General features: G+C 34.6%; 2 protein-coding genes and 1 non-coding gene across 3 annotated transcripts; 2 read left to right on the top strand and 1 right to left on the bottom strand.

The window, feature by feature from the left end:
- Window positions 1–2,228, bottom strand: LOC136275737 (uncharacterized). Its single transcript, XM_066085610.1, has one exon. It carries the CDS (start codon window positions 2,097–2,099, stop codon window positions 492–494), a length of 1,608 nt encoding a protein of 535 aa, XP_065941682.1. The 5' UTR covers window positions 2,100–2,228; the 3' UTR covers window positions 1–491.
- Window positions 2,229–7,790: 5,562 nt separating this feature from the next.
- On the top strand, window positions 7,791–9,660 carry LOC105321318 (protein delta homolog 1-like). Its single transcript, XM_034461560.2, has 4 exons — window positions 7,791–8,565; window positions 8,961–9,083; window positions 9,182–9,277; window positions 9,475–9,660. Exons 1-4 carry the CDS (start codon window positions 8,361–8,363, stop codon window positions 9,588–9,590), a joined length of 540 nt encoding a protein of 179 aa, XP_034317451.2. The 5' UTR covers window positions 7,791–8,360; the 3' UTR covers window positions 9,591–9,660.
- A 16,467-nt stretch (window positions 9,661–26,127) lies between these two features.
- Window positions 26,128–27,460, top strand: LOC109619409 (uncharacterized). The gene is made up of 4 exons (XR_010713808.1): window positions 26,128–26,352; window positions 26,804–26,926; window positions 27,011–27,106; window positions 27,293–27,460. It is a non-coding gene; the product is annotated as an uncharacterized protein (transcript).
- Window positions 27,461–27,844: the final 384 nt, after the last annotated feature.

The raw sequence follows: 27,844 nt of genomic DNA on the forward strand, positions 1-27,844 counted from the left end.
GTTTATTTTAGATGTTGTTAGTCCCACCCCTGCATTCATTTTATCGTTTTCATTTTTGTTGGCCTCATATTGTTTATTTAATTAATTTCTTTGTTAATGATTATTTATATAACTCATTTATTGTCTCTACTACATCTTGTATTCTTCTCTGTATAGCGGTTCGTATGCTGTTGAATGGATAGTGTGAAAGTGATAGGGACTGTTGGTATGAGTATAGAGCAGCCTGGAGATTCCCTGTGATCTGCTGACAGATACCCAGGATCTCCCAGTAGATGGCTCCGCCCCCATTTACATACCGCCCCTGAACATGGTGGAGATCATCTAGAGCTGCTTGTGATAATGTTCCATCAATGTGTCTGTAACACAAGAACTCTAAGAAGTGTAGCATTGCGAACACTAGGATGGATAGTGTAATATAACCTATCTGTAGAGCAGACTGTTGCTCTGGTATAAGTTCACTGATATAACAGGTTCTGTTGGTAAGTTCTATATCATGTACCGCAGCCTGTCTCATCTTTGTAGACAAGTACTTTCCCCCCAACAGCCTCAGTATACTTCTCTCTGTCTACACGTCCCCCATTTATCAGATATGGCTGTGCTAACTTGACTTTCGTCATCTCTATAACAGATAAAGCTTCCATGTATCTGAGTGTCTTGTAATAAAACATGGCAACATACAAAAGATCAGAAACAAAACCAAATTTAGCTGCTAATTTTAGAATGTAAGAAGAATTTTTGTCAGCAACATATATCTCTTTGTTGCCACTTGTATTAGTTTGCATGTTCTTTAGAATGAAAGCCATATGCTGAAATATGTTGACTGTAACTTTCTGTAGTTTGATGTTTTGATACTCTGTCAGGGGTGAAAGTATTAAATGTTGTACTATGATAAGGCATTTTATACAAACATGATGACATCTTATGCCTAAGTTTTGATCAATCGCATGGAATATTTCAGTATCAGTAATACTTTCAGGCGCGATGAGTTTCTCATCGGTACAAATAGTAAGCCTGGGGTTGTACAGGCCATCAATAATGTAGGTCCTGATAGAAGAACTCTGTAACAGACAGGCCAGACCTTTTTTGTACAGTTCATGTAACCGTATGAACAATCTGTTTTGTGCTGAGCCATGGACTTTCGACACAAACATGTTGTTTTGTGGGATGAAAAAGTTAGGACAGATCCCCTCATACACCCATCTAAGGAGGAGTTTAAAGCAGACCCAGAAACCCGCCAGGAAGTTTTGTGGACACAATTGAGGCAGTGTGTGTTGTTGCAATGCCCAGAAAACTGATGTCTTCATGTGATAGGAACACGATAGTTTATTGGTTTCTTCTAATTGTTGATTAATAACTTCTTTTAAAAACAGTTTCAACAATCCATAAGTCAAAAACTGACAATAGTTCATTGATGACACAAGTTTACATTCTGCTTGTGAAAAAGAAACTCTCCATTCTTCATGCTCATGGGGTCCTAATGGATGTCCTATTGCTACAAAGTGACATCCACTTCTGACAATGTCATTAATAACTTCTGGGCCAGGCCATGAGTGACATCTTTCTATCAATGAGGAAGCAGAGAGGGGCCAAAAGTCAGATACAAAACAGTAGGCAATGTCATATTCCACTTTTCCTACTACACCGCTACCACAGGGTCCATGTAAAGTGGAATTAGGCATTGCTGCAGAACAAGTCAACTCTCTGTATATAGAACTAGATATATGGACTCTTTCATTCATTATGACACATGCTGACTGGACGTCTCTATATCTTGATGGTGTCAGTAACTGAAGTAAAGTAAATCCTGGTGGACTCTCAGAACTGTCAGAGAGAATCAAGGTTGTATTGGCTGTGTTGTAATACTCGGACTGAGACATGTCCATTATCACCCGGTGGTTGTTTAACCAGAACATCAAGTCAATATCGGATCCCTTCAATCTGAATCCTTCTCTCCAACTTTCACTCACCATCACCATTCGCATATTTACTTTACTGATTTTCTCCCTGATATCCTCTGTCTCCCTCCTGAAGAGCACTATTTGTGAGTTCCCCACTATCTGACAGAGTACCGCAAATACTGACTCTGACATGTGCTGCATTCCACCATCACTGATAAAAAAAAATGATTTAGTTTCTGTCAATCATCGTACAATTTCTTGTTTGAGCAACTATCATAAAACCTAAGCGTTGTTTCATCTGGCAATGCCCAAATAAGACTGTTCAGTGTGATCACGTTCAAAACAGTCAGTGAATTTATCATCACCTTATTTCAAAATGACATAGAATAAAAAAAAGACCGGCAAAATAACTGCATTGTAGAAATGAGAAAGGGTTACTAGAAATGACTGTTATACAGGAATAACAGCGGATTGCGCAAAGAGAAGAGTGTTATGTAAGGAAAACATTTGCAAGTGTAAATATATAAAGAAAAACCATGTCTCAAACAAATAACAATGATTCTTGTTAGACGTCCGTCTTCTTCATCACCTTGAGGTGCAAACTTAGGAACCACTAAGTCCAATAGTAGATTCACAAGCAGATCGTATAGGTTTGTCATAGTTACAAAATCAAATATAACAGTCCAAGTTTTAAGCTGAATCAAAATCAAAATAATAAGCCCAAAAATCAAAGATCTGCCTTAACATCATTTTACAGGGGATTATTTAACATTTTACTTATGATTGACAGTTCCGACTAGTTCGGCCCATCTACGATGATCACGAGTGAAGATTTATTACTTGAATTCCGAAGTTATGTTTCTTTCTCTGCAACAACAGCAGCAAATCTGTCAGAACTGTCATTCAAAGAGTATTAGGATGGAGGTTTTGAGTCTCCAAGTCTCCCTTAATAGTATGATGCATCGCTTGCGTACAATATTAAAAATTCATAGCTACAAACATTATTTTATACATGGCTTAAAGGTTACAAAGGTAAAACAGATAGAACAGGCTTTACATGACTAGCTTGCAGTATCAAGGCTATCGTATAGGACACAGAATCGTCAAATATGACAATTTGTTGATAACTTGTTTATACAGTAAATTCCTTATATTACGCGAGTACTTAATTCCGCGATCTGCGATTCCGCAGGTTTGTATGGTTCTTAACTCTTAGACAATAATGGCGAGGTTTTAAAATCCGCGAAGGGTGCTTCTTGCGATTTTGCGCGGATATTAATTCCTCGCGTCTATAGAATATTTTTAATTTGGAATTTACTGTGCCCGAATTCCGAACCTGATTACATAACCTCATTTAGGACTTAGAGTATTGGGATGCAGGTTTTGAGTCTCCCGCCTGAGTATGATGTATCGCTTACGTATAATATTAAAAGGTCATATATATAGAGGTATACATGAGTTCATGGTTTAAAATGTTACAAAGGTTATATAAAACATGCAGTAACAGACATGCAATATAGAGTACTACGGCTATCGATGCCGACACAGGATCGTCAGATGTGACAACTTGTTTATAAACTCTTAATTGGGATATTATTGTGCCTTTTGAGAAAATGTATGTTATTATATGCATGTACATGTGGATCAGGTAGTGAATAAGTAGAATAAGTAGTAGTTACCCAATACAATTGCATTGGTTATGTTGAGATCAGCATCGGGGGGGGGACTCATCCAAAAAAAATCTTGACAAGCAAAAAAAAAAAAAAGGAAAAAGGTTACTTTTCAAAATCTTGATATTCCTAGTAATCCGTGTTCACTGTTTATTTTCAATTCAATTTGTCAATGGTCACAGAAAAGTGTGTGTGTGGGGAGGGGGGGGGGGGGTAGGGGGCAACTCCATCTTAATTCAATTTTTTGCATGTAAATCTAAGAAAAATCTTTGCTGTGCCTAAAAGTAGGGAGGGGGGGGGGTATTTAGGGATATACCACATAATTTTACAATGGAAAATGCACCTAGTTATGGTACAATGATACTGAAACAATCCAGGTCAGTTTGAAGCCTTTGCCCCCCGAATATTATCTTGCCACAGTGACTATGCTATATCGTTTCAAGCGACTGAGTCTGACCACCACATGTGTTATATTTTACTCGTTTGTGTTTATCAATATAAAACCTAGCTACAAAAGTTTAACACATCAAATATATTAATCATATAATTTTAATGCATGTGCAAACATGTAAAAATCTTTCTAAATTTTTGAATTTATAGAAAAAGCTGTAAAAGTCAATATGGTACAAAATTGTTTTATTAAAAAATATGGATTGTACTTGTTGCTTGCCCAAGCACAACAATATCACACCAAGTTGGTTACTAAGTAATTAATTACACATACAGTCGTATGCTAATGTTTATAATTATATTATTGGGTACTATTATAAGTTAAGTCTACGCACCCAAAGGTTACGGCCTATTTACATTTCACCTGATCGTTCGTGTCCTTAGTACTATCACGATTCTGAATGAACCACCACCTAGCAGTCACGTAGTTTGAGGAAACTAACAACCAATAAGAAATTTCATAACACTGAGAGATTATGCAGTATACGGCTTGTGATTTAGCTTCCTTGAGGCGGGATTCAATATATTTTTTGTTTTCATACGTTGAAAAGTGTGACAGCATCTAACCCACAACATTAATATTCACCATTGCCGTGATGACGCGGGCGATGTACATGTATGTTTGCAGTGATCGCATCCAGTTACATAGGCCAGGCCCAACCGTTACCATTTCCCTCTAGTTAATACTCATCCTCAAGTTCGAGTTTTGACTTTAAATTAATGCGCTATTCATATAAGGATTTGAGTTAGGGACTGAGTTGAGGGATTTGAAAATTTTTGTGACGGCGAGGCCTGATTATACACTAAGATATATTCTGTAAACTGTCTGTTTGGTTTGAACATATTTTTTTATGAAAATAAACATAACTGGATTGGACAGCAGGCATTGCCTATTGAACCCTTCTCCATAAGGTACAAGGTAGATGAAATCAAATATATAATTTAATCATATAAATTTGACTTTAAATATAGAGTTTTTTAATACATGAATGTAAGATAGCATAATACAGCTGTTTATTATGACTGTTCAACATCAAATCCAACAACAATGCATGCGGATCATGCCTAATTTACTAAGTAAATACCATTCTTTATTCAGATTGTATTAAACATCACATTTTGCTTATAACATTTGGCATTGCGCTGTGTTTGTTTTAGAAGAAGGGAGGGCATATTGCTTTGCTGCTGTCTGTCGGTCGGTCGGTCCACCAACAGTTTCCGCTCATTTACTTGGCAAAGGATGAACATATTGATATGAAATTTGGTATACAGGTCACAGGGGCCAAGCCCGTTTTAACATTAATTTCAATGTAACCATTATTCTTCAGGCAAATGGGTCATTTTTCTACGTAGAATAATGACCGGGCGGTCATTATTCTACAGGGGTCATTATTCTATGTTACACCGGCAACCGCCAGGGGAGAGGGCATAATTTAATTTTTAATTTTGTTTGTAATAATTATATAGACCATTATACTTTCTATGACATGAAATGTTAAGATTATTGATTAACTGAAAATTCACATGCAAACAGTTCAACCCCAAATTGCACATAAAGTGCTGCTCGTGTGTATTATCATATGGGAAGGAATCTCATCATTCAGTTATGAAAATCAAAATTTTTAAATGTATTACCGGAGTATGGTGGCTTATCACTGCCCCTAATGTGCAAGTTATTTTTCTATCAAATATGTCGACATGCAAGATAAATATGTTGACATGCAAGATAGTTATGTCAACATGCAACATATCTGTGTTGACATGCAAGATAGTTATGTCAACATGCAACATATCTGTGTTGACATGCAAGAAAATTGCTATCAAATAAACATTTTGTATTATCTCAAAAAATCTAATATCTCGTCCACATGTAACATTCAAGATGCTAGATGCTACTTATCTATGTCGACATGCAACTCATTTATGTTAACATGCAAGATAAATATATTGACATACAACTTATTTATGTTAACATGCAATTTCTTTATGTCAACATGCAACTTGTTTATGTCAACATGCAACTAAATTATGTTAACATGGACGATAAATACGTGGACATGCAACATAGTTATGTTGACATGCAACTTATGAGTTGCATGTCAACATATTTATCTCGCATGTGAACATAATTGAGTTGCATGTTGACATAAATAAGTAGCTTGTGAACATAACTAAACTGCATGTCAATTTATTTACCTCGCATGTTAACATAAATAAGTTGCACATGAACATAACAAAGATGCATGTTGACATACATAAGTTGCATGTCAGCATATTTATCTTGCATGTTAACATAAATAAGTTGCATGTCGACACAAATAAGTTGCATTTAGCATCTTGGATGTCACATGTTGGCGATATGTGAGATTTTTTTTATAATTCTCATTTGATTGCAATTTTCTTGCATGTCAACATAGTTATGTTTCATGTCGACATAACTATCTTGCATGTCAACATATTTGATAGAAAAATAACTTGCATACAAGGGGCAAATCGAGATATACCACCATACCGGAGCTGGCATGTGGTCTTCATTTTTTTTATTAAACTGGTACAAAACAGTGTTATTTAGTGGCAAACACTTGGTAAGGGTATTACTGTCTAATGACAACATCTAGTTATAAAATTATATCTACTCCTTAATTAAAAAGAGTTTTCTCTACAAGGTCTCTGGCACTATATTTTTAGCTGCGGAAGCGTACTAAATGACGCGAATATATGGCTGTTCCATGTATGCTTCATATCCCTGACTGAGATGGCTTTACAGCAACGATACACATATATTTCTTACAAAAAACATGAATATTAATATATTAGCACTGGATGACCAGGCTGAAGCTAGCAGCAACTAACAACAGCCACTAAGCCCATAGAAGCTAGCAACCACTAACAGCAGCCACTAAGCCCATAGAAGCTAGCAGCCACTAACAGCAGCCACTAAGCCCATAGAAGCTAGCAGCCACTAACAGCAGCCACTAAGCCCATAGAAGCTAGCAGCCACTAACAGCAGCCACTAAGCCCATAGAAGCTAGCAGCCAACAAGGAAATTCATCAAAGTACTGCGAGTACTCAAACAGAAAATTATATTTACTTAATTATCGACATATTTTAATTAATATCAAAATGATTAATGCTCAATAATTTGTACGAGCATTGACGACTTCTGAAGCAGTTAAGCTCGCCTGGATAAAAGTTATAAATGCGTCTTTGTTGGATAGAAATCAAATACGTCTATACGGGTTATAAGTTATGAAAATAATGCTATCCTAAGTGAATTCTTATTGATACAAAAAGAAAAACTATATGCATTGTATAAAGTGATATGCAAACGTATTATGATATAAAAGACATGATAAATTAAAGAAAATTAAAACGCATAAAACGATACAAATACAATAAAAACCCCAAGCCAATCCAGTGTGGCAAGATAATTTGTTTACATCGAAGCTGAACATGTGCGTATTTAAAGATTCATTCTCTGGCCTTTTCACTCCCCCAGAAACAACATCGATCGAAAATTAAAAAGACATCGTACCTTCGAAGAATACAACAATGACAATGAAAAAGATTGGGTTAGCTCACCCGAACTTTGTCATATTTTAGCATTTCACAATGATATAGGGGTGAAAGGCGGGCCATTATCTCTCTTATCTTTGAAGTGTGCATCAAACGGATACCAGGGCTGTGTAGGGGACCTATGGGGCTATTGTTTCTCGGTCTCAAATTTGGGCTGTAGGGATACCACCAAGTGGCTCCCAGGGGTTCTGGCTCAATTTCAGGGGTTTATATCTCACTTGAGATTGACCACAAGAACTTGGTAAGACTAGGATTAGGTCGAGGGCCTCAAGAGGTATTCATAACAAGTCCCCTACACTGCCCTGTTTGATGCACACTTTAAAGATAAGGTAGATAATGAACCACTTTTCACCCCTATATCATTGTGAAATGCTAAAAACTGCAAAGTCCGGGTGAGCTAGACCGACCCTTTTCATTGTCATTGTTGTATTCTTCGAAGGTTCACGTCAAAACATGGCTTAGACAAAATAATCACTATTTCACCCGATGATTTTCGCCGTTTTTGACTGCTACATATGAAAAAAATATCGATAATTAAGTAAAATATAATTTTTTGTTCCAGTACTCTCAGTACTTTGATGAATTTCCTTATTGGCTGCTAGCTTCTACGGTTCTTAGTGGCTGCTGTTAGTGGTTGCTAGCACTGGATGCCGTCGGTCCTATGACACACAAATGCAGTGCAGACAAATTATCATAACGCGCGTTACGTACATATATAAATAACCCACAAGGTAATGATGCGGGTACACAGCAGAAAGCGCTGATCATGAAAGGTCTAAGCCGTCACTTGGTTTTCTTTTCAATATGTTTCAGTTTAATTGGAGAAACGAGATCAGGCAATGGCGATGAATGTGACATAGATTCCGACTGTGGCCCTAATGCCTTTTGTAATGATGACGACCATTGTGAGTGCGAGACCGGGTTCTACAACTTTTACCCTCTTACTACAACTCTGAGCGACGGATGTCTGGGTGAGTATATCAAGTAAAAAGACTAACAAACAGACGGACGGACCAACAGACAGAAGACAAAGAGAGAGAGAAAGAGAGAGAGAGAGAGAGAGAGAGAGAGAGAGAGAGATTGACCAATGTGTACAATAATGCCATTGTAATGATTAACATACACGTGATCTGTTAATTTTTAGTTGTTTTTTTTTAAAAGAAGGTATTGGTACTTATTTACATCATCTGATTGATAACTAATTATTGATTAGCGTTATTCATCTTTATAGAAAAATACAAACATTAGGCAGGAAAAAAATGGGACCTCGATTACCTTAGATAGGAAGCGGTGAAACAAGTTTAATTCCTCATAAGAGCTCGGGGCATGACAAATGATTTATAACAGATAATCATTAATCTTACAGGCAACTGTGATGAATTGGGAAGCACCAATCAATGCGAGGGAAACACCCAGTGTATCCTCTTACCACAGGGGTACGGAGAATGTACATGCCCAGAGAATACATTTGGACCACCAGAATGTCGTGGTTACGTAAAACAGAATACGTATTTGCAAAGTATAATCTATCGCGTGTTGTCGAAATCCAGATTCTGATATATTTGTGTCTTAATTTTGATTATTTAGGTGATTGCGAATCCAGTTTACAATGTGGTTTTCATGGCAACTGCGAGGGTGGCAAATGTGTGTGTTTTCCGGAATTTGAAGGAAAATATTGCGATGGTAATTTTTTTTGTTAAAATTTTACCTAATTTCTTTCCATTAAAAAATAAAACAGCATATTTTCTATATAGGTATTGGAAAGATCATTTAACAACCAATGATATATTTTTGTTATATCCGCCTAACTATAAAATTTGAAATACTTAAAAATAATAATAAAAGATAATCGCTTGACATCCATTTGCCTAACTTTGCAGTTAAAACAACCTCAATGAAGCCTAGAGGGAACTTGTACTTGTTGCTGGGAGCCGCTGCGCTTCCCCTGATACTCCTTGTTCCCGCAGCTTTTGCCAGCTCTGTGTTCTCGGGCTAATACGAAAACTTGCCAGTATCATGCATGTAACTGTGAAATAAAATATCTAAAATGCTGTATTTTGTTATATATGAATTCATGATGTGAACTTTTTTATACTGAATTACGACATTGGTCTTGTTATTTATTTGTTTATACATTTTCATTTTTTCTACTGGGATCAGGAATGGATTACAATAATGTCACAAACTTATTTTTAAAAAAAGAATTATTTTAAAATGTGTGAAACTGATATGAAAGCAAACTACATGTAATGTATTTCAGTGAATGAAACCTGGACAGGATTTGAGCTAAAATCATAAAATTTATTCCGTATTTTCAGTCTTTAGGGTAAATTATTGACTTGATTGATATCTAGTTACAAGCGAGTTCCGGAGATATACAGGCTTTGTTATTAAAAAAAGGAGAAGTCTTCTTATTATTTACATGTTCTTTTGGTTTCGTTGTAAATCAAATCCTAGTTTCTTTTTTTTCAATCGACTGACAACTTCACGCCTAATTAAAATTGACGTCCGAGATTATAAAGGAAAATTTAACACCCCCCCCCCTCCCCCCGTTGTTATTTCATACGGCGCTTTGGTTTTGATTCGAATTATTTAATCAATTAAAAGAATTTAGTTTGAAATGAATCGGACTAAGAAATAAAAAAATATAATGATAAATTAAAAAAAAATGTATATAAAAATTAAACTACCCTTCACTTTTTTGTATTAATTGTTCTTTTCCTTACATTTAAATTTTAGTTTTTTTTTTTCAATTCCCTTTTTATGTTTGCGTTTTCTATTAATAAAAAATCTTCACCCCTGGTACGATCCACCCATGTCACTGTTCTGTGACAAATTTTAAGTCATACCTGGTGAATGTTTGGTTTACTACTTTCCTCTTGATTGTACATAGTTTGGCCATTTATAAGCTTTTATTTTAAATTAAATTTATTTTCCATGGCTCTTAAACGAAACAATACCTTCAAACTTATGGGAAACGAAATAAGAAATGTACCAAAACCATTGTCACCATGACCGAGCATCTGATCAGTAACAACAACAATAAAATGTACAATAAAATATCTATATACAAAAATTACAAATATACAATAAAGAGTCGGCAATACACGACGCGAGACGGTCCTTAGGGTCTAATCCTCCTGTCTCCGCCCATCACCATGCTACCCTGAATCATCGTCCATTGTATCCACCGTGTCCACCAGTTCACCACTTCACCTGCTCCAGGTAATCAACTACCGGAAACTCTTCCGGTCGTCCACCATAGGCCGTCAGTCACCATCACCTCTCAGGCCAATACACAGAGCCTCGTCCATGCATAGAATGTGACTAACCCCGGGACCTTTAATTATAATGCTTACATAAGTACAATGTATTAATGACCCTAACCGGTCTCCGTATAATACATTTAAACAGAGTGAACTCTCGCCACTTAGATATATGTTTACACACCGTAGCGAACGGCACAGGTAGTTAACTACACTATATACTACATATCTAAACAAGACATGACACTATTAGCCTATAATGCACAAATATTGCGATATATACGTGGCATACACGTGGCACTGTTAAACATACAACGTTAAGGTAACATTCACTTGGCAACTCTTGTCCGCTATTTATAGTAATATAAAGTGGCACTTATAAGCTTTAAGAGTTACAAAAATGAAAATGAAATGAATAAAAGCAAACTTACCCCGTCTGGAGATTTAGTTACCAGGCAATTATAAAACTAAATACACACACGTGGTCAGATCCGTGTGGGGAAATCGTGCGCTCTGTCCAGAACAAAATTCAAACCTTATAAAGCCCTAACAATGCGGGTAGAATGACCCAGGTTGAGTCTATTATGCTGACCAATGCCAAACTGAAAAATATGAGGTTCCATACGGGATAAAAATAAAAAGTCTATCAAGACACTGGGGTTCAGTACGGGATAAATCCACTACACATAAAAACAACTTCCACTACTGTTTTACAGCAATTACTAGGATTTGATTGTGACAACCATGCATAGGAAATCAAATTATAAACGTTTATCAACTGTGACATTATACCAAAAGGCTTCCAGATGAATGTCACTCCCAATAAAGCATCAGTTTCTAAGAACTTTCAAAAAACCCTGGCACTAATAAAATGCTCAAAAGAATTAATATTTTTCTGTCCATCGTGGGATAACAGCAGACTCTGACAACTGGAGAAAGATAAAGTTTTACTGAAGTCTTCTCTTGATAAATCTGCATCCCTTGCAGAGTTTGTTAAAGTTAAAAGAATCATAAAAACATTCAATACTACCCTATCAAATGACCTCAAAACTACTTAGAAAAGGAAGTCCCTCGGTATGGTATTCCAGTAGAAACAGAACTAGCCCTAATGTGTTGTTACCAAAACCTCGTCCCCTAAAACGCGGCACTCTAGACGCTTCAAGCGCAAAAAGTCAAAAGATGAAGACGAGTCCTAGACGAATCCTACAACTTTCCCAGAATGCATCTGAGGTTTCTATCACAGACGTTGAGACGTCACTATCATCTTCAGGTGGCAGGGGAGAGTTTCGAAGGAAAGACCCGTCAAAATTTTGAAATAAAGGGAGAACCTGGGGTTTGGCTGGTTATTTGAGGGGTATAAATTGCTAGAATACATGTATTTATTGCATTCATTTTGTGGATAGAGGAGCTCATGTCAATTTCATTGATATATGACACTTTAATACTGGTAGCACTTTTCATCAGATATGGAATGAAAATGCGAAACTGTGGCCAAAATTTTCACTTTCGGTTTTGTGCTTGAAAAGTAGGTTGGGTTCAGAACACGAAATGTCACTCGAAAAGAAGGTCATTGACACCCCCCCCCCCCATCAATTGGTGATTATTTGCATGGGTATACATTAAGCTACCAATCCTATGGTAGTTTATGGCAGTTGCTCGGGACTGGAGCGTGGTTCTGGACCCCTGAAAATGTGAAAAAAGTGCAATTTTTCAGAAAATTTTCAGACCATCCCTGGCTATTCTTTATAGTGCTATATGTAAGTTGTACTTGTTTTATTCTGAAATGTTTCAAAATTCTCGAGAGTCGGGACCATGTGTCCCCTGCATGCAAACCAATTTTAGCAAATTTAAAAAATCCACTGAAAAATTAAATCTCAAATATGAGCACTATCTGCCTCACATTCCCTCGACCAAAAAAAGTATCCCCTGCCACCTCAGGTCTTAAGACCGCGGAACATTAATTGGCAAGATTGGAAATATACAGCGTACGCCAATTTCACTATTTGAAATGGGCGGAACAAATTGACACGGACGTCTGAGAAAACATTGGATTGAAATTGTACATTTAGTTATAGGAAATGTATTTTCAATCCACCTCGGCATTTCTAACTTGCTATATACATGTTAATTAAAGCGATCGAAAAACATTATATTTAGTATCAGCAAAGTGAATGAAAAAAAATATTTTACCAATAAGTATATAATCAGCAAATATGAGAAGATCTCAATTCGGGAGAGATAATACGCAAGGCGAGGCATTGTCCGATGACTTCAGAGAATCAGTCGTCACAAGTCTGATATCAAGTGGGGTTTATTCACAGAGAAGAACAATCAAAGTTCCCATTAATAAGATTAAAATTATATCCAATAATAGAATATATAAAATGTTTCATATAAGAAGTCATCGGACAATGCTTTGCCCTGCGTATGATATCTCCGAATTGGTATTTTTCACATTTGCTGATTATATACTTATTTATGAACTAAAATGTTTTTCAACCGCTTTTCTGATACTAATTAAAATGTTTTTTTCGATCGCTTAACATTAGTATTCAAGTTAGAAATGCTGAGGTGGATTCAAAATACATTTCCCATAACTACAAGTTCAATCCAATATTTTCTCAGACGTCCGTGTCAATTTCTTCCCGCCCATTTCAAATGTTTTCACTGTAACAATTGAAACTGACGTAAGCTGTATATTTCCAATCTTGCCAGTTAATGTTCTGCGGTCTTTATTTCTGCCCAACACTGCATGAAGTCGATGACAAAAAGGTTAGCGAGACTAACAGAGCGTTTTCCGAAGGCTGTGATGATAGAAACACTTTCTGCAAAAAGACTTCAGCTAACAACATGCAGATGAACCTCCTCCGCATGTGCACAACTTAGAGGACATAAGTTGTACTGACACAAAATTACTTGGGGACAGGTGTAACGACGAAAAGTGACCCCCGTAGAATATTGACCGAGGGTCATTATTCTACGTAGAAAAATAACCGACTCAGTTGTAGAATATTTGGATTACATCGTAGAGATTATGGCCTTAGGGTCATTTTTCTCCATGTAGGTTGTAAAACAAAATGACCCCGTAGAATATTGACTAAATTGTATTACATATTATTCTATGTTTACTTGTGCAGTTCCATTCCTTTATCTTAGGGTGGATACAGGGATGGTTGTGAGAGAGGGGGATTAAATTGCCTGCTTGGTACTTAGATTTTTTTTATCGTATAACCTTGTACGAATAACCAGCTTGAATTAGCTTTCTAATCATTTATCATTGCCTATTATCATTATTTCAGTCAGTTTTTTTAATTCTTCAAATAAAAAAAGATAAGATATATATTTCTTTTATTAAAGTACATTGTTCAACCATGACTGAATAGGAAAGATATCAATCTAAATAAACCAAAAAAAAAACTCGTACAAATTGTAAACAGAAATTGATACCAGTAAATTTAAATGAGGAATAAAAAATTATTTATCATGGTCTCTACCACAATGAGAAATGAATTATTACATGTAACCATTGGTCTGAAATAGGCATATCTCATCACATGCGCGAATTTAAAATATTTTATCCGGGATTTAGGGGGAGTGGATATTTTTGGGATGGGAGTCGATGCCTATTATAGATAAATTTAATAAGTGACCTTAATAAGTTTGATTTTCCCACCCCTTAGATACGCCATCGATTGCATGCGTTATCTCATTTGGATATTTTTCACAATCAATTCTTTATTGTTACAACAGGCTTAAAAAGAATGCATTTTTTTTTAAATACAATGCTTGATTTTAAAACCATCAAAGCACCACAAATCCCTAAACTTAGAATTTAGAATTAAACATTAAAAAAAGAATACATTACAAATGATTTTGCATGAATTTAAAATCAATATTTGTTGTTAACAGATTGACATTAAGAATGTACTTGCAAACTTCGGTATATAACAGTGAAAACAAATTGCAAAGACACAATGACACTCAAAAAGGGCTTGGGCGTTGACTTTGACTCAATTTTAATGTAACTCCGGCATTTAATAATTAAAAACGACATTTGAATCTCGTAAATAATACGGGCATATTCTTAGACTAACATATTTTTAAACATTACTTTTATTTCCCATATAAGTGTCCAAGGCAACCATACTCATTTTTAACAGTTTCTACAAGTAGAAAAAGGCTGCTTTTTGTCACCGTTCTCGAAAAAGTGATCTCTGTTTCACTACAATTATCACGATAAAACACTAAAAGCCATTTAGTGTGATGATTTATGTGTATTGCACTAAAATCAGTAAAACTTTATAAATAATGTAGAGGCCAAATTTGAGGCCAGGCCAAAATTTGGGACCAAGTCAAATTAAGACCATAAAGAATTTGGTTTTTATATTTGTTTCCAAGCTATTAACTAGATGCTGTCATTAGACAGTAATACCCGCACCATGTGTTTGCCCCTAAATAACACTGTTTTAAAAATGAAGGCCACATGCAAGCACCGGTAATACAATTAAAATTTATAATTTTCATAACTGAAGGATGAGATCCCTTCCCATATGATAATACACATCGTGACATGAGCAGCACTTTATGTGCAATTTGGGGTAGAACTGTTTGCAGTGAATTTTCAGTTAATCAATAATCTTAACATTTTATGTCATAGAAAGTATAATGGTCTATATAATTATTACAAACAAAATTAAAAATTAAATTATACCCCCTCCCCGTGGCGGTTGCCGGTGTAACGAAGAATATTGACCCGGGTTGAAAATTGACCCGGGGGTCATTTTTTAACGTTGAATATTGACCCGGGGGGTCATTTTTCAACATTGAAAATTGAGACAAAAATCGTGAAATTTATACCCGGGGTCATTTTTCAACGTTATAAGAAAGATTTTTCTAAACTCTGATGACCACGACACGTTGAAAATTGATCCTGTTGAGAATTGACCCCAACCTCAGAGTTTTGATCTGAACTGTAACTTACTCTACACGGTTTAAATGTACAATCTTGCACATATTTGAAAGTTTCAGTTTTAAAATTTTCATACACTCCGATACGTATGCGGACATGGCTGATTTCTGTTTAGGTTGATATATCATTTAATTTTGAGACTGAAAATACGATATCCATTTATTATTACAATAGTATACTATGTAACTAAAGTGAAGAAGATGACCGTTTGCTTCGGAATGAAACAGGCGAGTCGGGGAAGAATACTTTTTGACATTCTCTGCAAGTGTAGTGATTTTTTGTAACGTATTATTGTAGAATCATTAAATATGACTTCAAAAATATTTACATTTATTACACTACCTTAAGTTTATCAAATTATTGTTTTAATATACTTTTAGACATTTTATAAACCAAATTTTGATGAAAAAAAATGAATCAATACTTTCAATTAGATACATGTACATCATGATCATTAAAATGATATTTGAATATATGTTTACATGTACATAAACATTCAAATGATAATGAATGTATTCATGATGTAGTCATTGAATCAAACATGTTTGAATTTAAGATGAACAATATCAAATTGTGAAGTTGACATTAAATTTGTTTTACATTCCATCAGTAAAAGTATAACAATTTGTTTTATAACTGGTCATATTTTTTTGTTTTGTAATCAATTAAAAAAAACTGATTTATTATTTTTATTTTTAGATAAAATGTATTTTATATTGTGCCCTGGCAGAAAAAAAATATTTACCTACCTACCTACCCAACTCCAAAATTGAGGGTCGGGTTAGGGGAAACACAGATATTTTTAATGATGGCCTAATCGCTACTTTTCAGGCAATTCAACAGAGCTCTATCCTACAGGCACCTGACGTTGTATATTTTTCTAATAATTGAAAATCGTTAACCTCTATACTGTTTTATTGGGTAAAGGGTATATAGAGGATATCTATATTGTGTGATTTTATATTAATTTTATATTTAATATAACCATTTCAACGAGTTGGATAAAGCAAATATAAAATCACACAATTATAGATGTTCTATTTATCTCATACAATTTGATTTATATTATGAAGCTTTTGAGACAGTCCCTTGTGTGACCCAAATTGGATTTTTTTTTCAAAGATTAAAAACGATGATGCAACGTTGTGTTATGCGGCTATTGTGACCTTGCGCAATACAATTTAGTACGTCATTCCTGAGATAAATCTAACTGTTTTAATGTAAAGTTTCACTGAAATAAACCTTAAAATAATTTTTTAGCTCTAGATAATTTTTCTTAGAGCTTATTCACTTGATTAAATGGAAATTCCGATTAGAAGACTTGAATAATCAGTTTTGTTGACATACACAAAGTTGCGAATGCTCGTTAGTTTGAATTGACTCGAACGAGGAACAGTTGTTGATGCATGATGTTTAATAAAACAAACACTAGGCTAGCCTTATGATTCAAGAATAAGGATGCTTACTGGTGGTGGAATAAAAGTCTCATGAAACATTATTTCGGTAAGTTCTTGTATATAAACACAACCAGAGCGCTCTGTTTTCATCGCGTCGTCAGGATGAACTCGATCCTTGATAGTTAACGTAATTTGTAACTGTGTTAGTTTTATAAACTTCACAAAGCAAATTGAAAGTTGGAAGTGGGCTAAATTTATCAAAAATCTTGACAAACAAGAAAAAAGGGTCTTGTGGTTACGGTTTTGAATAACTTTGCAAAAAAGGTGGGGGGGGGGGGGCTAACCTACATATCAAGCTTCCAAATTAAACGTTCTATCAATGCCTATCACAGATCCATGTGTATCACATTCTCTCATTTCTAAAAGTTTTTGATCGTTGTTTGCATGAATTGCCTTGATAAAATTTGAGATTGAGGTTGGTTTATGAGAATTTGAAAATCATCTGCAGTGTTGTTTTGACTGGCAAATTTTGGTTTCTGCTCTTTTTGATACCTGTACTTTTCGTCTTGAACGACTTTAATATTGATGGGATTTTCAGGATCTAATGAATTGACATTTTTCAGGATCTGTATTGGGGACTTGCCATGCTTCACGCCATCCCTTATCACTGATTGTTATTCAGGGTGGTTCTTTTGTAAGGTTGGGTTGTTCTTTTAGCATTCCCATGAGGTGCTGAACCTTGCCACTCACAAAGGCCTAATGTTTCTGGTTTTGGGTCTAATGGAACTTGTGTCCTTTTAACACTTCGACAATAAATTCCTTTCTTTTTGTACAATGTTTCTAAAAATCCTTGATTTGCCAGGTATTCAATTGTCTTCATAGAGATTCCCCTCCATGATCCACAGTCATCTACAAACTTTCGCTTCCCTTCCTTTTCCAAAGACCTATTTAAAACAAAGAAAACATGTTCCTTTAAACCAGGTGGAACCTTCTCATGCTTTTCAATAATTTCATTCTTTATGACTTCCAAGACCTCTTCATTTGTCATAAATCTGCCATTCAAGGAATTTATCTCAGGGTTGCTAAATGGGGCTTACCATATCACCGTCACTTTCATCATTGGCATTATCCGTAGAAGGGGAGCTGGTGTTTGTCAAGGGGACAAGTCTTGCATTTGTGACCAAGTATCTTCGGGACTTTCAAGGGAAGCATCTTGGTTTTCATCATAGGGACAATTTATTTGTGTTGAACTTTTTTGTGGGGACTCGGAGTTGTTGATACTTGGCAGAGAGTTGTCTTCATTGATGGACAAGTTTTTGTCAGTAGCACTTTGTCTTGGGGACTTTGTATTATTCAGACTTAGAAGAGAGTCATATGTGCTGCAGTACTCAATGTTTTGTGCATAGCAATGGTCCACCGCTGTGGAAAACTGTATGAGAGATAGAGGGGATGCTAGTGTTGATTCAATGCTCTGTCTTCTAGGAGATGTGATAGGTGACAGGGGTGAAAATTCTGTTTCATCACTTATGTCAATTAACGGTATGTCTTGTACTGGTTTCAGCAAAGGAACAAGTGGTTTGTTTCCCAATAACCTTTGCGGAATGTCATGCTTGACCACAAAATATGCACTGTGTGTTTTGTTTTTAGTTTTCTCGGTTCAAAAAAGCAATTAAGAATTTCTACAGATGGATCAAAGTAACCATTTACTGCTTGATACACCGACTTGATTGCTCGAGATATGACAGATGATGCAGCATGCATAGTCCATCCAGAAGAGAAATAATAATTTAGACAGCATTCCATCAGAGCTTCATCAAAAGGGGGGCTGACTAAAGACAGTCTATCTATTTCATGAATGTTTTGTTAGAAGTCCTTGTTATCTTGCATCTCAATGCAAGTCCGGACTCTAATTTCTGATGCCAAGGACTCATTTCCCTGGATAGCCATGGAAAGGGAGTTAAAAAGGCAGTTTCCATTTCCACTGACTCTTGTAGGGATGAGATTAGATTTTCCAAGAACTTTTGTGGCAACTTAATCTCTTTTCATGGTACTGACAAACTGGAATGGTTTGCCAGTTTTCATGCGTTTTGGAAGAAAGCGCATGAAAATGGCTTCAAGCTTTAGAGCTTTTTCTACGTCCCCTGATCTAGTGGCGATTCCCAACCTTTCTAGTGACCTGTCAAAATCAAAGTCTCCACCTGCTGTTTTACAACATTTTGTACAAATGTAAGACAAAGGACACTTTTGAAGGTAACAAGTTATAACAAGTATCGCATGGATATTCAACTGTGTCCGACATTGTTGTAAAGATTGGTTTTTACTGGTAGTTGTAATGTTAAAACTCAAAATGGTCAAATGATTACGTAACAAAATAAATGAACAAGAAGTCTAAATTTTCAAAAATAGACATGTGTAGTGATAATAAATAGAATTTGAAATAATTAAATGAACAGAGGAAAGGAAAACAAAAAATTAAAAGCGACAATTGGTTGAAATAATAATTTTAAAGTTAAACTAATAATTATCTATAGAATTAAATTGTTATACAAAAGAAAACAATGAATAAAACAAACTATGAAAATAATGATAGTTTTGAAGCAAGAATTGGTTTTACTGAATACTTTATTGTGTTTCTGCTTTATATTTTTGTTTAATTAACAAAAAGACAAAAAATATAAAGAATACATTATAGAGAATATAATAATAAATGTATTTTGTTATAATTCAAACATATGAAAGTAACAGCAAAAATAAAAAAAAAGAGGCTTTTTAAATAGTTTTAATGTTTTAAACAATAAATTATCAAAATAAGTTTATGAAAATATGCTTTGCAAAACAAAAAAAACCCAATGAAATAATTTATTTAGTAAGAAAATAATTATGTAAAACTATAAAGCGACTATTGGTTTTACTGACTAATTTAATGTATTTCAGTAAGAATAAGAAAAACGCAAATATAAATGAAGAGAATATAAAAAAAAAATTGCAGCGACTATTATAAATGGCTTCTACTGAACTTGACCAGCTACAAGTTAACAACTATTTAAACAAGCTACTGATTTTTAAAAAATGAAAAATCTCTAGAACTATTTATAATCTCTAAGTATTGAAATATTATTTCAAAATGCGTTTATACTAAGCTATACTATTTGAAGAAACATCTAACAAAAACCCTGTCTGTGTTGTACTAATGCCTGAAAAATTAAAAGAATAAAAATTATTAGTACACTTTCATTTTTGAAAAAATCCGTGTGAAGATTCTCCTGTCAGGCCACACCAACATAGTTTCTTGTTCGTCGGACAGTGAAAAAGGGTACGTTATTTTTGGTAGTAAAAATTTCTTCTTTCTGATTTATAAATCAAAACTATTAAAAATGCAAGAATAGAGCTGAAAAGGAAGAGAAAACATGACAGAATTGCCGGGATGCGGGAAATTAATAGTAAATTATTCATATAGTTTTATTTAAATATGAGCGCACGGGGTCCGACGAACAAGTAATAAGTTGGCGTGGCCTGATTTCTTAATAAAAATGAATATATAGACCGGAGAAAATCTATATAATTCTCACATGAATTCCTACGCTAGCTATACATCATGTCATCTAAGAAATGTGATCTGTCTTGGGTTGTTCACATTTCTCTAGATGTCCTAACAGAGTCGTCTACCAGCCTGCAACACACAGACACCCGAGGTTAGGTCTTTCCAGGGTAGTACGATCTCTAGATATTATATTAGTTATAACAAACAGTTTCTAAGGGGGCTATTCTTACATTAAGTACATCGATGCATTGTGATCTGTCTTAGGTTGTACACAGTGCATCCGATGTCCTATTCTAAACCATCATGTGAATGTACAAGCGATCTGTCTAAGGTTGTACGCTTTGAACACATGTGGTAGCCAACACAGGCCGGGAAACTTACCTGACCTAAAAACCGAGTAAATTTCTGTCATTTATCTAGACTTACAGACTCTTGAAACAATTTACAAGCTCAAAAAAATAAAAATCATACAATGAAAAGTTAGCTCCCCGGGGCCTAACATGTTAGTCTCCTTTCTTTGTAATACCTGGCTGGGAGTTAGGACGTGCAATGAGTGAAGACTTCATATAACATATACAGTTATATTGCAGTTTTCCCCGATGTCCAGCATTATCTCCTCCCAGGAGCCCTGAAGGAACTCAGCCACAGATATAAAAGGAGGTGAAAATAAACAAAGACATGTACTTGGTTGTCACCGTTAGGTATCCGTACATGTTATGCTATAAATGTGCAATTGATTGCTGAATTGGATTTTAAAAAATTAAAATCAAATAATTACAAAAGTTAAATTATTTTACTTTTACCAAAATGTCAAATCTGACACCAAACAGCAATGCAATTGCGTTTCTCGAACAACATACACTGGAAATCTAAAAATTAAAATGAAAAATAAAAATGAGTTTATTATCTATTACACAACGCTAAACACAGGAGCGAAAACCAATAGTACTAAATGGTAAAAATGGTATCGTTTTATATCTGGTCACCTAATAATATGCCCATCCCCAAATTTTACAACTGACCAATGACATAGTGGGTCTTATTCAAAAACTAAAAACGACCTGTCAAAATTCTTATAACAACACAAAACTGCTAATTATTTAATTGTCAACTCGCGCATCCTAATTATGTCATCCAATCAGAATTTGTTTATTTAACACCACGTAAAACCAACATTTAAAATTTAAAAAAAACTATATTACAGATTTGTTCATTTTCACAAAAAATTAAATTCAAGATCAAAGGAATCGTAGTCTGTTAAATTGATGGATTAGATATAGTTATAAAATACTAGTTCCATATCTTGCAGAAACGGGAAAATGTATTTTTTATTTGAATCATTTAATTTAATACAAATCATTCTATTGTTGCTATATTATTATGAGTTAAATTATATGAATTCCTTGTTTTAATGAAAAGGAGAAAAAAAATGAAAGATCATATATATATAGCGATTGATTTTAGATACACGTGTAGTTTGTTTGGTAGAATGCTGATTGCTTTGTAATCTATATTGGTATAACATGTACATGTATTTTGTCTGTAATGGGTGCCTATTTTAAAGGGGCATGGTCACGATTTTGGTCAAATTTTTGTTTTCCTGTTTTTATTATTTGCAATGCTTTAGGAATGCATTTCTAATGATCAAATGAAATTTGGGTGCCAGTCGTTGAGTTTAGGGCAAGATACAGGGCTTACAATTCTTCGTCATGTAAACAAGGCTCGAGCCCTCTTTTTGTTTACATAGGTTCAATATATCAGTAAAAAATCTTTTTAAAGCTGGTTTGTAAAACTTATTATTCATTTTAAGCATATATAAACAGTTCCTAACGATTAACACATTCATTTTAGGTCTAAAACTGGAATTTGCACTTCAACATTCAAAATGTAAACAAAAGCTTTGTTTACATAGCGAAGAATTGTAAGCTCTGTAACTAGATAATAACTCACCGAATGACTCTCAAATTTTGGTTGCCTACTAAAAATGCCTTGCTGAAGCATTGTAAACATTAAAATCGAACAAATGATTTTTGACCAAAATCGTGACCATGCCCCTTTAATATGCCGAAAACACAAAAAAGGTTTATTACAGGCATACCCATAATCTCTTTCAAAAAATTTGGTACCATACTGTTAAAAAAAATATTATTCTTTAGACAGGACTGTGTTATGCTGAAATGGTACAAGTAGAGATATGAAATTAAATTGTTCGTTTTAGACGTTTTATAACGAGTATATATGTTTCTAAAATATATGGACAACGTATACAAGTTACATGTATATTAATATGAATGTGAATTGAAATGAATTGAACATCAAAAGCGGACAAAGGATCCCCAGTGGTTATCCTAGACAAACAAGCGTATATAGCAGAAGCCAACAGACAACTGGCGAAAATCGTGTCTACAAGGAACTGGACTCTGGTGTGTATATATATATATATATATATATATATATATATATATATATATATATATATATATATATATGAAACACAATAAAATCCACAGTGGTCGGCGAGTTATAGATAAAAATTAAATAAGAAAACACGAAAAACGTTCAATATAGCTTAAGCGCCTTAATTTCACTATGTTACCATTATATAGCTTCTGAAGATTTTAAAATGAAAGCGCTTAAGCTATATTGAACGTTTTTCGTGTTTTCTTATATATATATATATATATATATATATATATATATATATATATATATATATATATATATATATATATATATTTGTTTTCCCTCGGACTGAAATGTCACATTTTCATTGGATTAAACATGGCACGTGATTGCCTCATATATCTCTATGTAGGTTTCTTTGTGGATTAATATTAGGCAATATGGCCGTCATTGGCCGCCACCTCACCTACTCATCTCGATATTTCATATTATTTAACACAGAAATCGTGTTCGGTACGTCATTAAACAATTTAGAGTAGTGGCCCTTTGGAATTATTTTTAAATTAGAATAGTTTCCCCTTGAATATTACGTCACATTGTTGTGTCTGGAGCAGAACAAAATGGCAGCGTCTAAATTTGCTAAAATCGCTGCAAAGGTTTAAAATTGAATAGCAAAAAAACATTGTGAGTAATATGGGTGAAGAGAAGATTTTTAAAGCGCATTTGAAAGGTGGTATTGATAATTTTGAAGAGTTTAAATGAGTTTAATTGGACGAGATGTGAGGCATATTGTATATGGCTTTGCGCAGATTACCGCTATTTGTGAATGAATATGTCGCTTGATAGTCCTCGGGAAAACAAAACACTTATTAGGTTAGTTACTGACTCACTCCGGGAATATATTGGGTTGATCAATCTCATAGACGGCTCGGCTTCGCTTCGCCATCTATGAGATTGATCAACCCAATATATTCCCGGAGTGAGTCAGTAACTAACCTATACTCTGTCCCAAGATATCCTGGATTCACATTTTGTTTAATTGCTTGATATTTATAAATGCCTCAGGGTTCAAACGATGTTCATTCAAAAGTATGAAAAATTCCCAAGATTTCTCAGTTGAAACGCCCCTGTTAGCTTATCAGGTTTCAATACAATGCTAAAAAATGTGTGATGTCTACGGAAATTTTGTATTGCAGCAAGCCCGGATGATAGCGTTGAAAAAATTGCGCGATGTATTCCGAGTGTATTCCAAATGGAGAAAAGATGTAAACATTCCCCATTATCAGTCTCCGTAAGAAATCTGTTTTCGTTCCTGTGAATTTTCCGAGTAAAAGATGATAATGAGTCAATGAAATTATCTTGGAAATTATCCCTTTCATCTATTTTAATTGCACTTCTTTCACAGGTATGTGTATTTTTATTAAAAATTGTCCAAATGTGCTGCATAAATATCTTGGGACATACTATAATAAGTAATGAGAGAGAGAGAGAGAGAGAGAGAGAGAGAGTATTAGATTTTTAGATTTTAGATGACAATATGTAATATGACTATAACGTCATCCTGTTACAATAAAGGGTTCAAGAATATCTGAAGAAAACTTTGAAGATCTTTCTACAGGATCTATTCTACTTCAATGTCCACATATATTGTAGGACTCCATAAAGGTGATTTTATTCTGGTGATTGTTGCTTAGGTAAACGATGTGGCCCATGGGTCTCTTGTTAAATACATTTGGGTGGTATGACATTTATTATAATGCATTTGTGTCTCTGGGCAGTACATCATTCTACCCATCCTTGTTGTAAATGTGCGGGGCTGTTTCTGCAATGATGATGGTTTTAATAAAGAACAAGACGCCCGTGGATCACAAAGATCACAAGAGTTTCAATGGTCATAACTCTCATCAAAGCAGTTTCATGAATTTAATAGAGCTATCTGGACAGTTTCAAAGAGAATATCTTTTTAAAATTCTTTTTCTTTTTAGAAATTCGTTTACATACCGTATTTATCTTTAACTTTTTGGGGTTTTTTTTAGTTGCTGTATTGTTTCAAAAGTATAGTATCCAAACTATTTCAAAATGCTTTAATACAAATTACAGTTTAAAAGGACTAAGTGCGGTTTTATGCAATTTTTGCCCCCCAAAATCAAAGTTTTAGAAAGAGCTTTAAAATATGGTGAAAGATAGTTAAAATCATATTGAAAATAAAGGTGTAAAAGGTTATCACCACAGTGACGTCATAATGTAGAAATGACGTCATGAATATTGCATTATTTAGATAAATTGATGTTTTGTAGCAAAATATGGGTGTTTTCCGATGGTTTTTCGACTGGGAAACATCGAGCGCAGGCTTGCTCAAGTACCATTTTTTAGTATAATATGTATAACTATCTGAAGAAAAACATATGTTAAAATCGCACTTGAGCAGACCTGCGCTCTATACTTCCGAATGCAAAATATAGAGCAAAAATGAGACTATCTTCATTTGTTTGCAAATTTGCGGGAATAAGGTCATTTAAGTGACGTCATAGATAAACAGCGAGTGAGCAATGATGACTAAACTCAAGATTAAAGTTATAGGCATCCTCTTTACAATGATTTGTGAAGATTTCATTTTCATACGAAACTATTTAAAAATTGGTTGAAATCGGGGGCAGATATTTGACCATACCGCACATAGTCCTTTTGTCATCTAAACACTTGTCATAAACACTTAAATCTATAGTTCAAGGTTACTACTTCCAAAAGATTATAGTTAGAGAAAAGAAAATCTGAAGCATCTGAAGAGAAAGTTTGAGAAAAAGGACACATAAAAAAGAAATACTAATAACAAGGTGTGTAGGCCCAATTTATCTAGATGAATAATTATTGATCATGAATAATAAACCCCAAGTTGTCTTATCCATCATCACATGTATTACGCCGTCGTGTATAATTAACCCTCAATGTAACGATACGGTACACAGCAAATAGCGCTGTCATGAAAGGCCTAAGTCGTTACCTGGTTTTCTTTTTAATATGTTTTAGTTTATTTAGAGAAACGGGATCAAGTGGCGATTCCTGTCGAAGAAATTCCGACTGTGGTGCGAACGCCTTTTGTAATGACCGTAGTGATTGTGATTGTGAGACCGGGTTTTACGACTTCCCCCCTCTTACTACAGCCCTGAGCGACGGGTGTCTCGGTGAGTTTTATCAGGAAAAAGGACTAACAGACAGACTGACGGATCAATGTACAGAAGGACAAACAAAACATAGATAGATAGATAGATAGATAGATAGATAGATAGATAGATAGATAGATAGATAGATAGATACATAGATAGATGGATGGATGGATGGATGGATGGATGGATGGATGGATATTGACAAGAGTGTAGAATAATGTCATTATAATGATTAACATGCTCGTAATCTGTTTATTGGTTTTTTTAAAAAAGGTGTTGGTATCAATTAACATCGCATGATAAATAACTAATCATTAATTAGCGTTCTTTTTGAAAAATACAAACATGACGCACGGAAAAAAATGGGACCTCGATTGTCTTAGATAAGAAGCGGCGAAACAAGTTTAATTCCCCATAAGAGCTCGGGACTTGACAAACGATTTATAACAGATAATAATTAATCTTACAGGCAACTGTGGTGAATTGGGAAGGACCAATCAGTGTGAGGGAAACACCCAGTGTATCCTCACACCACAGGGGTACGGAGAATGTACATGCCCAGAGAATACATTTGGACCACCAGAATGTCGTGGTAACGTAAAACAGAATATGTATTTGCAACGTATAATGTATCGCGTGTTGTCGAATCATTTGTGTCTTAATTTTAACTGTTCAGGTGATTGCAAATCCAGCTTACAATGTAGTTTTCATGGCAACTGCGAAGGTGGCAAATGTGTGTGTTTTCCGGAATTTGAAGGAAAATATTGTGATGGTAATTTTTTTACGTTATAATTTACTTAATTCCTTTCCATTAACATTTTCTGTATTAATATTGGAAAGATCATTGAACTACCAATGATATATTTTGTTATATCCGCCTAATTATAAAAGTTGGAATGCTTAAAAATAATACGAAAGATGTCTCTCTCGCTTGACGTCACTTTGCCTAACTTTGCAGTTAAAACCTCAATGAAGCCTACAAGGAACTTGTACTTGTTGCTGGGAGCCGCCGCGCTTCCCCTGATACTCCTTGTTCCCGCAGCTTTTGTCAGCTCTGTGTCCTCGGGCTAATACGAAAGCTTGCTAGTATCATGCATGTAACTGTGAAATAAAATATTTAAAACGCTGTGTTTTGTTATATATGAATCTACGGTGTGAACTTTTCTATATTGAATTACAACATTGGTCGGGTTATTTATTTGTTTATTTATTTGTTTTCATTTTTTTTCTACTGGGATCAGGAATGGATTACAATAAGGTCAGAGCATTATATAAAATAGAATCATTTTAAAATGTGTGAAACTGATAGAAAAGCAAACAAATGTATTTCAGTCAATGGAACCTAGACATTATTTGAGCTAAAATCATAAAACAGTCTTTAGAATATACTTGTAGTTGTTTTCAATGAATGCATACTTCATCAAAACTAAATGTTCTAATATCGAGTTACAATCGAGATCTGGATATCTGCAAGCTTTGTTTAAAAAATGAAAAACCTTGTTATTTGTTA

The sequence above is a fragment of the Magallana gigas genome, chromosome 5, assembly GCF_963853765.1.
Source record: "Magallana gigas chromosome 5, xbMagGiga1.1, whole genome shotgun sequence".
Taxonomy (NCBI): Eukaryota; Metazoa; Mollusca; class Bivalvia; order Ostreida; family Ostreidae; genus Magallana; species Magallana gigas.